Source organism: Taudactylus pleione, unplaced genomic scaffold, assembly GCF_031769625.1.
Source record: "Taudactylus pleione unplaced genomic scaffold, aTauple2 ptg001329l, whole genome shotgun sequence".
In the NCBI taxonomy this organism is placed as follows: Eukaryota; Metazoa; Chordata; class Amphibia; order Anura; family Myobatrachidae; genus Taudactylus; species Taudactylus pleione.
The window spans coordinates 1,077,501-1,093,006 of NW_028285729.1; the positions used below are offsets into that span (position 1 = coordinate 1,077,501).

A 15,506-nucleotide genomic window follows, 5' to 3' on the forward strand; every position below is an offset into this window, starting at 1 on the left:
CATGCACTCTCTACCTATTTATAATTTAAATGTGCTATTACCAACTAGAAATCATTGTAAATAGAAAACTGGTGATTATAAAATAATAAAAAAAAAAAAAAATGTTGGGTTGAAAAAAACAAAAACAATATACTATAATTCAATATAGTTTATATCTACAACAAAATGGCATCATCGGTGCCACAGAAGATGGGTGTGGGCAGACTGAGAACTGCTCTCCAAGACACAATGGACCACACTTTTTGCAATTTTTTTATTTTTACTGGCCATTAAAAAAGAAAAGAAATAAATAAAATGTACGCAGTGTAGGAGCAGTTTGAGAATCATAACTGTTTTTCATGTGAAAAAGGGAGAGGGGGGGGGGGGTGATATTTTGTCACCAGTCTCATTTCCAGAGAAAAAAAAAACAATTTCAAGGCCTGCGCAGTATGTTGTGCAGCCCGCTGGCCGCGCCGTGGTGCAGACACTCAGGAAAATCCCAATATTAGACAATCGTGAGCAGGGTGCAGAAACAGAGAGATGATAATGAGAGACAGAGGGAAAGGAGGATGGCATATAGGAGGGAGGATACAGAACGCAGCGACCAAGACGGGGAGGATCGAGGCTCTTATTATCCTAATTAGAAGCTACGCCGGTCTCTGCACAGCAGTGTAACGCCCACAACGACACAACAGGTTATATGGTCTCAATTTAATCTTACTAAAGTGCTAAAATGTACTTTAAGAAATGTTCCTATTAACGGCAATAAAACTTCTGTTGCTTTGCGTGTAATTAACGGAGGTTACAATCATCGAGGAAAACTTTAGAGGAAGTAAGTTATACTATATCAGGTGCTTTTCCTAACTATGCTTTAACTTTGACAATTAGGCCTGTATTCAATTAGTTTCGCACCCGCAATAAAGTTTCACCTGCTGGACTTTCTGCCGACATCGCGTGTTTGGGACGCGGAAATTTATCAGGCGCGCCCCCGCTATTCGCCATATTCGATTCCAAAACAGGCGAAAACGGCAACCCGTGAAGTCGGAACAGGCGGAAAGTGCTGTCAGAAATGGGGAAAACCTGCCAGCACACCCCAAAAAGATGCACTAATATTAGTGATCAATGTAGAGGTCCCCGAATAGCCCTAATAAAGCTATTTGGGGTACTTCAGTTGTGTCAATAGCTTCTAATTAGCATCTTTGCAGAAGTGGTGAAGAAATGGCACTAAGCAGTATTTTTTGGTGAAAATAAGTAATTCTGTCAAGTTTGGGGTACATGAAAATGGGTGCTAGTATATTTTAAAGTCTCAAAATGAAATTTAAAATAAATTGTGAAAGCCCCCCAGCTGCAAGCACCTGCAATCAAAAAACACCTGACCCATGCTTGCAGAAGCCCCAAAAGTCTAGTTCGCTAGTTTTTATGCTTGTACCCCAACTTTGCACTTTTTTGCTCCCAAAACGAAAACTACTTTTTTGGGGTGTTCTTAAATATTTAGGGATTTTTGATGCAGCTATCTTTTGGGGGGTTGTCTTAAGGGTTCTGAGTGGTTTCCTCACCTTTAGACCCAAAATAGCGATTTTGCACTTTTTTTCTCCACCTATACAGAGGCGAATTTTTTTCGCCTATTACATTGCATTGACTTTCCGCAGACGCGAAAAGCGTTTGGAATTGAATACGGAGATAAGTTTCCATCAGGCGAAATGACGTCATCCGCGATACTTTTTCGCGGATTCTGACTTTTCACGGGCCTTAATCAGACAATTAATTTCACAATTCCACTTTCTTGGAACTTCCGCTTGCCGAAAGGTCTATCTGTAATAATTAAACCGTGCTGCCCTCTCATAGGATAACATTTCTGCTACAATGACCGACGACCAGATAAAGCAATATAAGCCTGTATAAGGCAAGTACATCAAACACAAACTTCCCAACCATCGCAAAATATGGGAGCGTCCTATTATTCATAAGCACCAACAGACCTCCTCTTATGACCATTGTTTATCTGCACAGCTCCACCTGCTGTGAACATACACTTGCAATATCAATCAATATTAGCAGAATGACTCCATGTCAGCAGTAAGGATGGCCGCAACCAGGTCTTACCTGTAATATCTGGACTGCAGGTAGGTGGAACACACAGCTTTGGACACATGGCTTGCGGATCCAAAGTCTATGACCTTGACTCTGTACGGCTGCCTGGAAGGGTCAACCAGCATGATGTTCTCCGGCTTCAAGTCCGCATGGATGAGGCCCAGGCTCTTCAACTTCATGAGAGCAGTGCCCACCTGCTGCAGGACGGGCCGAATGTACTTCAGCGGTAACGGACTGAACTTGTTCTGCTTCAGGAAGTCGTAGAGGTTCTGCTCCAGCATCTCAAAGACGAGGCAGGTGTGGTTCTTGTGCTGAAAACACTCGTAGGCTCTTACAAAGTTGTAGTCATCTGCGCTTTCCGTGCTGAGCCGTGCCAGTATGCTCACTTCAATCTGCCCCTGTCTGGCATATGAAGGGTGGTTCTTCAAGATTTTGATTGCAACAATCTCATTGGTGCCCCTTTTCCAGCATTTCACCACCTGCCCGAAGGTACCTCTACCCAGGAACTCCAACACTTCGTAAGTGTTGGTCATGGAGCACAGGACCTCATGTTGCACCAGCTGGTAATCTCCTTCACTGTTGGAGCCACTGTTCTTGGAGGTGGCTGTGGAGGTGGTAGCAGCAGTAACCCCACTAGCATTGTTCTGGGTCATGGGGGGATGCTCGTCTACAATCTGCACACTGCCATTATCTAGCTCCTCGCACTTTCTCTTCAAGCCACACTTCTGGTAGGTGTCCAGAAGGCTAACCGTACTGCGACGCATCAGGTTGCTCTGGGGGCCACTGAGCGTCTGACCGCTCGCTGCAACAGAGGACCCGTTACTGGATGAGGTCACCACAATGTGACCCACACTAGTAGGAAAGATGACGGTCTGCTCGTAAGGTGCTTGAAGAAGGGAGGCGTGGGTGAACACGGGCTGGTTGGATGTGGTGCTGCTCTTGCCTGGGTTATAGACCTTGCTGTGGCAGCCGTAACCGGTCATATCCCAGATAGAGCGGTTTTCCAACTTTGGCTTCTTCGCACTACAGAAGGCGCTCAACGGGAGGCCGTGGGAGGAGAACATCTGCAGGGGAGAGCCCATACCTGAAACAATAATAAAAAAAAGGGAAGAAGGTCAGACCTAAGGTCAAGGTTTTTTTGTTTTTGTTTTTAAAAACATCCGCTGCTTCAATGTAGGAACAATCGTTGAGCTTAACTTTTTGATTCTGCAACTTTAACAAGCAATAGAAATACTTATTACATTTTGCTGGTGACTTCTGCCCAAAAAAAAAACATGGGACAATATAACAGAAAGATAAATAATGGGGGCCTGTACTGAGATAGCAAAGCTCCTGGCACCGTCAAAGAAAGAGAAGTCTGACAACAAGAAAAAGTAGCGTCCGCTTAAATCAAAGTAAAAAAAGTTTATCTATTATTCTTCACAACATATTTAAGAGGCGACCTTAACCTTCTGGCAATGTCAGAAATGTGGATCTTGCATTCAGACATTGCCCGTGCTGCAGCCAGTTCACAAGTTGGTCCTCCACCTTCACCTCCAGGTCCAACAGCAGGTAAGGAGGTGGGTCAAGATACCTCAATTACCTCTGCTGCACATTTAAAGTTCTCCCACCTGTGTCCTCACTCGTCGTTTGAAGTAGATAGGAGCACTTCGGTTTTGGCTCAGATCTTACGGCAAAGTTCGGATCTCAGAACGAGACAAAACGTCATCTTTAACCATGAAAGATGAAGTTTTGCCTCTTTCTGAAATCTGAACTTGGTGGGAAGATCAGAGCCAAAACCGAACCGCTCAGCTCAAGCTTGAAGTACACAGGACAAGATTCTCACCTCTTCTCTAGTCTTGTTGCTGTTATTGTGCCACTAGAACTCCCACTTCCTTAAACATGTCTCAGCCTGGCTCCCTTATTTCTTTTCCTCTGGCAGCCCCTCCAACATCTTGGGCAATTTCAACATCCCAACTCATGATCCACATTCTCCGGTCTCCAAACTGCTCCATCTAACCGTCCCTGTTGCCCACTCCCCGTGATCCAACTCCTATCAACATGACGTTCACTCGTGTTCTCCAAGTAGAACATTCCTTTCCCTCACCTTCGACCTCCACCACTTTAAACTCTAGACTTCCACAATTTTCAACTACATTCCTCCTCACTTTAAGAGCCTCTCCCCTTACTTTGTACATTCTCCTGTCCTGAACAGGAGAGCATAACTTTAAATCCAGCTACATTCGGCCATGATCTCAGCCACGACACAAAAATATAATGGGATGAATTCAGAAACTCTCCTGCTGAGAAGAACATCATTGACGAAAGTTTCGTACTACTGAGTACTTTCGTACTCAAGTCTATTGCTATTTAACACTCCTGCCAAAATGCTCTATAGCCTGCCAAACTGCATGATTCCAAACTATCACCTAACCTCAGTCTTTTTAACCCCAAAATGCCCCTTTAATACATAAATAATAGTTCTCCAGCCTCACACGCCAATCCCTCAGACCGTCTGCACTGCCCAAGATCTTGTCTTACTGCAAGGAGAAGAGATCGGATATGAAAGCGTCTCTCAACAACCTGCTCAAACTCTATCCTACAGCCGCATGCACCTACTGTTGATCCCAAACTCTGAATGAAGTCTCTACTATCTTCTCCCAATTTATTACCTACCCAATCGAGACAATGCCTCCACAAAATCAGTCGTTTGCCCTCTCCTGTACTCACCCCAGCCTCTACTAAATCTGTAATCTTTCCCTCTAAAGTCATATCCTCCAATCATTACTCCGGTTTGCAATAAGTATTCCTATTCTTAAATCCATCTCTTGTCTCCTATGCTCTCCAAACTTCATGATATGCTTCCTCACCTCTCATAATCTATTGGACCCCCTTCAGTCTGTCTTTCATTCCAAACACTCCACAGAGGCTGCACCGACTATGGTGGTCACGGATTTGACCACTGCTATATTGAATAAAGACACTCCTAGGGGGTATATTTACTAAAGTGTGGGTTTTTAGAAGTAGAGATGTTGCCCATAACAACCAAAAAGATTCTATTTAACATTTATCTAGCACCTTCTAGAAGATAATAGCTAGAATCTTATTGGTTGCTGTGGGCAACATCTCCACTTCTAAAAACCCGCACTTTAGTAAATATAACCCCTATCTTCTAATGATTCTGGAGCCACTCTGCTGCAATCATAAACAGCCAGCTACTCACTTCTCCTACAAATGCTGGCTTCCCCAGATCACTGTCCCATGCTGGTTCTCATACTTCCTTAAAGGCTGCATCAGTGGTCACCTTGACAGATCCACCTCCTATCTGCTTCCTCTAGTTGGAGACCACAATACTCGCTGCTAGGTCCTCTGCCGTTCTTCATTTATACCACTCCTCTCGGGAACAGGATAAGCTCCTTTGTGATTTAGTATTGTTCAACTCCTACAGCTAAGAAGCTTCTCCTGGATGTCCACGTCTCTCACGCAAGATACTGCAAAACTTTAAATTCATAATTCTCATCATCTCCCACAAGGACTATTGCAACCTAAATTGATTTTTCACCGTTTTCAATCCATTTTGAATACAGCAGTAACAATCATTTTCCTTTCAAAACGAGCTTCTACTTCTTTTATTCCACCAGTCCCTAAACTGGTGGCCTGTAATGAAAACAAACACCTCCTCCCTGATCTTAAAGCATCTCCAAACTCAACCCAAACGATCTATACAAGATCTGAGGCTCTCATCAACACTCATTACCTGCTCCCATCTAGGGTTACAGGGCTTTTATGGGCTGTTTCCAATTCAAATTACCAGAAGGAGGCGCTCATTGACAATCCCTCAAGCGGTTTTGCACTACCTGCGGCCTTCTTCCCCTTCAAAGCCAGGGCCTCAATTTTGCCTGGTCACCTCACTTTACAGAGGCCTCTAAAACCATCATAAAGGTGGCTCTTTAGTTTTCTTTTAACCTAACAGAGAACCTAGATAGCGGCTGAGACAAGAACTCCTCAGATTGTCCTCTGTCCAATGCTGGGGTCATGCGGACAGGCGGATCCCAGCGCAAAATAGTCTGAGGTCCTCTGCTGTACCCCTTGTACATATTAAATTACAAAGCCAAGAAATAATGGTGCATACACACGGTCAGATTTTTCTTCAGACCTGAACGATAACTATTTAAAAAATCGTTCAATCGTTCATATCTGAAGGAAAATCTGACATATCTGAACGATGGACGATGCGCGTTCCCGATGGTCAGACAACGATATCTGACATCTGATGTGTTTGCAGTCAGATTTGGATGATTCCATTAATTTTAATGCAGTCAAAAATCATTCATAGTTCAAATCGTATAATCGTTCATCTGACCGTGTGTATGCTCCATTAGACTAGCAGGACTGGCAATAACTACACCTAAGAGTAACGAGTAATGACTGCTATTCAGTTGGTCAATACTCAAAAATAGGGACATTCCTAGAGGCAAATCTTTAAAAATAAAATGGACCTGTCCCAGGAAATTAGGCACCATTGACAAATATGACATACCAGTCAGTTGTAGAAATTAACAAGACAGCCAATTACAAATAACTGGAGTCGGGCTAATTAAACTAATTAATACAATTAGATTAGATCACAGGGATGACAGCTTGATGTCCTGGAGCTGCTGCATATAATTACGGGTTGCATGGCTCAAAGATTCTTAATTTAAAAGCTTCATCTTAGAAAGTCCAGGGTTAAAATTTACCATTTTCTGGATAATGCGGCCATTAGGGGGAGCTGTTCCACTACAGTCAAATGGTTGATAGATCAATGACCGCCACTATTATAATGAACATTTACATGATTTTATTTACAATTAGGATAAACTTTCCCTATACAGGAAATTCCTCCATCAGTTGCGTGACGCATCCAGCCTGAAATGAGCGTAGTCCCAAAAAACTGGTGTCTTCTGTAACTATGGTTACTGAAATGTGAAAGAAGTCTACTTTGCCATTGGCTTCAAGTTCGTTCCAGCCTTTGTACCCCTGGGTAAAATAGCAAATGCCCCCACTTCAGCGACTTCTCGGCTATATGCAACATGACAGAAGCAAGATGGCGGACGAGCAGCAAGATGCCAGGATGTGTTAGAATCACTTTCCTGAGGTACTTGTGTCGGGCAATGTTTACGGGAAGGAATCCTGCCCCCCTTGCAGCGCTGCTTTGTGTCGAGGACAAAGACTCGCATCTCCCGTCCGGCCAGATTCATCCCCACAAAGCTGCCTCTCAGGCAGACATTTATATCAGTGTATATCAGAGTCACATGACAGGCGTCTGGCTTCCTCAATTGGGGCTCATTGTCCTCCCAAGTGCGGCTGAAATTTAACCCGCTCATTTAAAGTCAAGTCATAACAAACCTGGTCCCTGGTACCCAACACAGCTGCCAACTGTCCCGAATTTCCATGGGCAGTCCCCAGATTTTAAAAGATTTGTCCCTAGTTTTCAGCATTGATCAACTGCAAACTGAATTTCCTCTCTTTCTGCAAGTTAGATGCCATCTGTTTTTATCTATCCCTGTCATCTCGACTTTGTGAATTAAAGAAGGCTATTTAAAACAGGCAAAGAAGTTCTAAGAAAATTCCACTAACATGAGATGATGGGAATAGTAGTCCTCCGGGGTCTGTGGTACGATCAGATGGTAAGCGCTGTGCAGGAACAGGAACCCTGCTGTACACACACTGCGGTATATTGTATACACACAATGGTAGGATGTGTACACGCACAATGGCACATGTATATATAGATATAAATAGTATACACAAGTCATCTTTATTTCAGCAACATCACGCAGTATAATTAGGCTTCTACAGTCTGACAGACGATTACACTGCGAACGGTCTGACCGAGCTGCCCAGGAACCGTCCTGCTACTTGATAAATAAACATGGGGGGGAGCTATGTGTAACACGTTACAGTCATGCGGAGGTCTAATTATCCTGAAGACACGACTGGGGGTGTCACGATGACGTCATGTTGGGTCATAGTCCGTGAGTCACATGGAAGGGAGACCGTAGAAAGTGGCTGTCAGCAGATGACTTGTTACAGATGACGGGGTGACAGAGCCAATGTTATGAGTAATGGAAAACACTAGTTACTTGTGCATAGATCAGTCTTTGCGGACTTATGGATTTATTGCCCAAATATTCCATATATCCAGGTTTTCCTAAGACCGTCACAGTCCATGCCACAAACGTTAAAGCGACATTATACCGAACAGCAACTTGTCTTTAAAGTTATTTTAGTCTTCTTGATGTGCCATAGAAGGGTACTCCCATTCCTGAGGGTTCATATGCTCTGTATGAGGTAATGTACTAAGGGGTCTATTTACTAAGCAGTGTTAGGCGACAAAGTGAAATGAGATAAGGTGCCAGCCAATCAGCTCCTAACTGCCATGTCACAGGCTGTGTTTGAAAAATGGCAGTTAGGAGCCGATTGGCTGGTACCTGATCACCGTTCACTTTTTCTCCTAACACAGCTTAGTACATAGACCCCTAAATCTCTATAGGGTTCCCAAAGTACATCATGAAACACATACAGCATACTGATGAAGCACAAGCTCACCAGGTCGCAGGAGTGACTGCCAGCCTGGATCGCATTCATGTACTAATACAGGACAGAGCTGGCGCAGGAGGCGGAACACACCGAACTTACAGAAAAGTCTTTGGATGGAAAAGGGGACAAGTATCCCAATAACAGGCCTCAAAAAGACAATTGATAGAAATATGAAGCACAGCCTCTGTGGAACATGAGGCTTAGAGGGCTGATTCCGGAGAGGTCGGTCTAGATACTGAGCTAAACGTAATAACTAGGGAGTTAGATCACCACGTCTGGGCAGTACGGCCTATAGTCCTACGTGGCAGGGAGTGTACTGGTGCTGTGCAGGAGGGACACTCAGCTGGTGGTGGTGGTACACACTCTCCTAGCATGGTTCCATAACCCATAAATGGTGGATCGGGCCCAGATCCGGTGCCTAAGAAGGTTATGACATATGGATGACATCAGTGTCAGACATGGAACCACACGCACTCTGCAGATGAGGTGCCGCCGTCCTGGAACGCACCCAACCCCTTGGGAAAGAGATGCTGCCACATGGGGTGAGGATGATCGCTCAGTACCAGGAGGCAGTGGTGAGCAGTACAGTGACTTTGGCTTTCCTGCCTTGGAAGATAAACATGCGGCCCCAATAAACATTTTATGCTGCCCGACGGTGTGGGCCCAAATATATATAATATGCGGCCCACACCCCTGGCACTATAGGAGCTCAGCAACGCTGGTCTCTGATGCGATCAGAGACTAAAGAAGCCTCAGAGACCAGCGTTCCCAGTGATGCAGCGCGCGGGTGACGTCGGGGGCTCTGAGTAAGGGACAATACTGGGGCCTTGTATAAGGGGCATTATTTGGGGCACAGCATAAAGTGCACTACTGGGGGCTCTGCATAAGGGCCACTACTAGGGATATTACTGGAGGCATTGCATAACGGCCACAACTTCAGGGGGCATTGCATAAAGTGTTTTTTCTTAATAATAAACATTTCAAAATTGCATACAAGACTTTTTTTTTGTTATTGCAGCCCACACACTCTTAGAACGTGAATATTCGGCCTGGTTGGTATTTTGAGTTGGACAAGCCTGTTCTAAGGTAAGGACTGTACCCAAACCATGCCAGGAACACGTACCCCCATTACAGAGCCGCCATAGCCCCCAATGCAGGAAACAAGCGCTCAGGCCTGTAGAGATCTTTAGGTTGGCGCCACACGTGTTTTCCGTGAGCGCAGTGAAGGATGGTTCATCTTACCACCATATCCCCTTCCTCCGCTGCTTGGTAGAATATGGCCTCTTCACAAGACCAATCTCACATTCGTTGCCGGGTGTGACGAGGGTCTTATCAGCCAAATGCTGGAGAACTGTTCTTGGATTGTCTGCAATTAAACATTTTTTTTTTTTTGCCTAACCTAAGATTAAAATGGATTTCATTAAATACAGACTACACAAGTGAGGTTACTATACGTATAAAATCCTGCAAGTGACATCTCTATAAGCAGCGAGTTATGAGGCAATTTTGCTTAAATTTTTTTTTTAAGCAAAACCCATGTTGAAGAAGTAAAGTGCCCCTACTATATATTATTACATATATTACCGCTCGCTTTGAATTATTATGTGACCAGTATAAAAGCACTGATCCTACAGCTATACATACTGATTATTACACTATGGTAGGTGGTATCTGACCCCCTATAATGTATACAGATCTTACAGCTGTAGATACTGCATTATTCCACTATGGTAGGTGGTATCCGACCCTCCTATAATGTATACAGATCCTCCAGCTGTACATACTGCATTATTACACTATGGTAGGTGGTATCCGACCCTCCTATAATGTATATACTATGGTAGGTGGTATCTGACCCTCCTATAATGTATATACTATGTTAGGTGGTATCTGACCCCCCTATAAAGTATACACTATGGTAGGCGTTATCTGACCCCCTATAATGTATACAGATCCTCCAGCTGTACATACCGCATTATTACACTATGGTAGGCGTTATCTGACCCACTATAATGTATACAGATCCTCCAGCTGTACACACTGCATTATTACAATATGGTAGGTGGTAACTGAACCCCTATAATGTATACAGATCCGCCAGCTGTATATACTGCATTATTACACTATGGTAGGTGGTATCTGACCCCCCTATAATGTACACAGATCCTCCAGCTGTACATACTGCATTATTACACTATGGTAGGTGGTATCCGACCCATCTATAATGTATACAGATCCTCCAGCTGTACATACTGCATTATTACACTATAGTAGGTGGTATCTGACCCCCCTATAATGTACACAGATCCTCCAGCTGTACATACTGCATTATTACACTATGGTAGGTGGTATCCGACCCTCCTATAATGTATATACTATGGTAGGTGGTATCTGACCCTCCTATAATGTATATACTATGTTAGGTGGTATCTGACCCCCCTATAAAGTATACACTATGGTAGGCGTTATCTGACCCCCTATAATGTATACAGATCCTCCAGCTGTACATACCGCATTATTACACTATGGTAGGCGTTATCTGACCCCCTATAATGTATACAGATCCTCCAGCTGTACACACTGCATTATTACACTATGGTAGGTGGTAACTGAACCCCTATAATGTATACAGATCCGCCAGCTGTATATACTGCATTATTACACTATGGTAGGTGGTATCTGACCCCCCTATAATGTACACAGATCCTCCAGCTGTACATACTGCATTATTACACTATGGTAGGTGGTATCCGACCCATCTATAATGTATACAGATCCTCCAGCTGTACATACTGCATTATTCCACTATGGTAGGTGGTATCTGACCACCCTATAATGTATACAGATCTTACAGCTGTACATACTGCATTATTACACTATGGTAGGTGGTATCTGACCCCCCCCTATACTGTATACAGATCCTCCAGCTGTACATACTGCATTATTACACTATGGTAGGTGGTATCTGACCCTCTATAATGTATACCGATCCTCCAGCTGTACATACTGCATTATTACACTATGGTAGGTGGTATCTGACCCTCCTATAATGTATACAGATCCTCCAGCTGTACATACTGCATTATTACACTATGGTAGGTGGTATCTGACCCTCCTATAATGTATACAGGTCCTCCAGCTGTACACACTGCATTATTACACTATGGTAGGTGGTATCTGACCCTCCTATAATGTATACAGATCCTCCAGCTGTACATACTGCATTATTACACTATGGTAGGTGGTATCTGACCCCCTATAATGTATACAGATCCTACAGCTGTTCACACTGCATTATTACACTATGGTAGGTGGTATCTGACCCTCCTATAATGTATACAGATCCGCCAGCTGTACACACTGCATTATTCCACTATGGTAGGTGGTATCTGACCCTCCTATAATGTATACAGATCCTACAGCTGTACATACTGCATTATTACACTATGGTAGGTGGTATCTGACCCCCCTATAATGTATACAGATCATCCAGCTGTACATACTGCATTATTACACTATGGTAGGTGGTATCTGACCTCCTATAATATATACAGATCCTACAGCTGTACATACTGCATTATTACACTATGGTAGGTGGTATCTGACCCTCTATAATGTATACCGATCCTCCAGCTGTACATACTGCATTATTACACTATGGTAGGTGGTATCTGACCCTCCTATAATGTATACAGATCCTCCAGCTGTACATACTGCATTATTACACTATGGTAGGTGGTATCTGACCCTCCTATAATGTATACAGGTCCTCCAGCTGTACACACTGCATTATTACACTATGGTAGGTGGTATCTGACCCTCCTATAATGTATACAGATCCTCCAGCTGTACATACTGCATTATTACACTATGGTAGGTGGTATCTGACCCCCTATAATGTATACAGATCCTACAGCTGTTCACACTGCATTATTACACTATGGTAGGTGGTATCTGACCCTCCTATAATGTATACAGATCCGCCAGCTGTACACACTGCATTATTCCACTATGGTAGGTGGTATCTGACCCTCCTATAATGTATACAGATCCTACAGCTGTACATACTGCATTATTACACTATGGTAGGTGGTATCTGACCCTCCTATAATGTATACAGATCCTCCAGCTGTACATACTGCATTATTACACTATGGTAGGTGGTATCTGACCCTCCTATAATGTATACAGGTCCTCCAGCTGTACACACTGCATTATTACACTATGGTAGGTGGTATCTGACCCTCCTATAATGTATACAGATCCTCCAGCTGTACATACTGCATTATTACACTATGGTAGGTGGTATCTGACCCCCTATAATGTATACAGATCCTACAGCTGTTCACACTGCATTATTACACTATGGTAGGTGGTATCTGACCCTCCTATAATGTATACAGATCCGCCAGCTGTACACACTGCATTATTCCACTATGGTAGGTGGTATCTGACCCTCCTATAATGTATACAGATCCTACAGCTGTACATACTGCATTATTACACTATGGTAGGTGGTATCTGACCCCCCTATAATGTATACAGATCATCCAGCTGTACATACTGCATTATTACACTATGGTAGGTGGTATCTGACCTCCTATAATATATACAGATCCTACAGCTGTACATACTGCATTATTACACTATGGTAGGTGGTATCTGACCCTCTATAATGTATACAGATCCTCCAGCTGTACATACTGCATTATTACACTATGGTAGGTGGTATCTGACCCTCCTATAATGTATACAGAACCTCCAGCTGTACATACTGCATTATTACACTATGGTAGGTGGTATCCGACCCATCTATAATGTATACAGATCCTCCAGCTGTACATACTGCATTATTACACTATGGTAGGTGGTATCTGACCCTCCTATAATGTATACAGGTCCTCCAGCTGTACATACTGCATTATTACACTATGGTAGGTGGTATCTGATTCTCCTATAATGTATACAGATCGTCCAGCTGTACATACTGCATTATTCCACTATGGTAGGTGGTATCTGACCTCCTATAATGTATACTGATCCTACAGCTGTATATACTGCATTATTACACTATGGTAGGTGGTATCTGACCCACCTATAATGTATACAGATCCTCCAGCTGTATATACTGCATTATTACACTATGGTAGGTGGTATCTGACCCACCTATAATGTATACAGATCCTCCAGCTGTACATACTGCATTATTACACTATGATAGGTGGTATCTGACCTCCTATAATGTATACAGATCCTCCAGCTGTATATACTGCATTATTCCACTATGGTAGGTGGTATCTGACCCTCCTATAATGTATACAGATCCTCCAGCTGTACATACTGCATTATTACACTATGGTAGGTGGTATCTGACCCTCCTATAATGTATACAGGTCCTCCAGCTGTACATACTGCATTGTTACACTATGGTAGGTGGTATCTGACCCTCCTATAATGTATACAGATCCTCCAGCTGTACATACTGCATTATTACACTATGGTAGGTGGTATCTGACCCTCCTATAATGTATACAGATCCTCCAGCTGTACACACTGCATTATTACACTATGGTAGGTGGTATCTGACCCCGTATAATGTATACAGATCCTCCAGCTGTACACACTGCATTATTACACTATGGTAGGTGGTATCTGACCCTCCTATAATGTATACAGATCATACAGCTGTACATACTGCATTATTACACTATGGTAGGTGGTATCTGACCCCCTATAATGTATACAGATCCTACAGCTGTACATACTGCATTATTCCACATTATTCCTACTGCTCAGGAGCAAAATGCCGGGAAAATGGCCACGACAGCCATTTTCCAGGCGTTTTGCTTAGCGCTACTCCGTGGGACTTTGTAGAGGTAAGTATTAAAAAAAGCACCCAGTATGAATACGCCTCATGTATATAACACTATACACAGTAATGTATACAGGTCTATAAGACAGCACATAGTTAATGTATACATGTATAAAAACACAACACACAGTAATGTATACATGTATAAAAACACAACACACAGTAATGTATACATGTATAAAAACACAACGCATAGTAATGTATACATGTATAAAAACACAACACACAGTAATGTATACATGTATAAAAACACAACACATAGTAATGTATACATGTATAAAAACACAACGCATAGTAATGTATACATGTATAAAAACACAACGCATAGTAATGTATACATGTATAAAAACACAACGCATAGTAATGTATACATGTATAAAAACACAACGCATAGTAATGTATACATGTATAAAAACACAACACACAGTAATGTATACATGTATAAAAACACAACACACAGTAATGTATACATGTATAAAAACACAACGCATAGTAATGTATACATGTATAAAAACACAACGCATAGTAATGTATACATGTATAAAAACACAACACACAGTAATGTATACATGTATACAATACTTGGAATGACGAGAACATATACTTAATCTGCAGAATACTAACAATACTAGATTTGACAGGAGGCCAGGACCATAGTGTTATCTGTTCTCTGCAATAAACAGTAAAGGGCAGGTGTGCCACTCGGTGCCAACCTGTGCACAGCAGCGTTTTCTCCTGTACCCGCCAGATAACTGCCCAGCAATCTCTCAGCAACATTCCCATACATTATGTAGGGCTCTGGAAAGCGCTCAGGCAGATAACACTGCAAAACAAAACAAAAAAGCCTCACTGGGTCTTTTTTGTTAAAATTTAGGTCACAAGCTCAGAAAAAAAAAAAAAAACAGCCCATTAAAAGCGCCCAGAACGCAGCAGACACATGGCGGATGTCTGGGGCGGTGTAACGTGCAATCTCATGGCGCAGGCTGGGGGGAGAACGAAAACC

At 42.9% G+C, this 15,506-nt stretch overlaps 1 protein-coding gene across 2 annotated transcripts in view; it reads right to left on the reverse strand.

Moving 5' to 3' along the window:
- The window catches only part of HIPK2 (homeodomain interacting protein kinase 2), a 50,812-nt gene that overhangs the window by 24,714 nt on the left and 10,592 nt on the right, over positions 1-15,506 (reverse strand). For both annotated transcript variants that reach the window (XM_088463175.1, XM_088463174.1), the window contains exon 2: positions 2,083-3,154. In XM_088463175.1, the coding sequence (XP_088319301.1) occupies positions 2,083-3,152 (1,070 nt within the window). In that variant the 5' untranslated portion in view covers positions 3,153-3,154. The remainder of the gene's footprint in view (positions 1-2,082; positions 3,155-15,506) is intronic.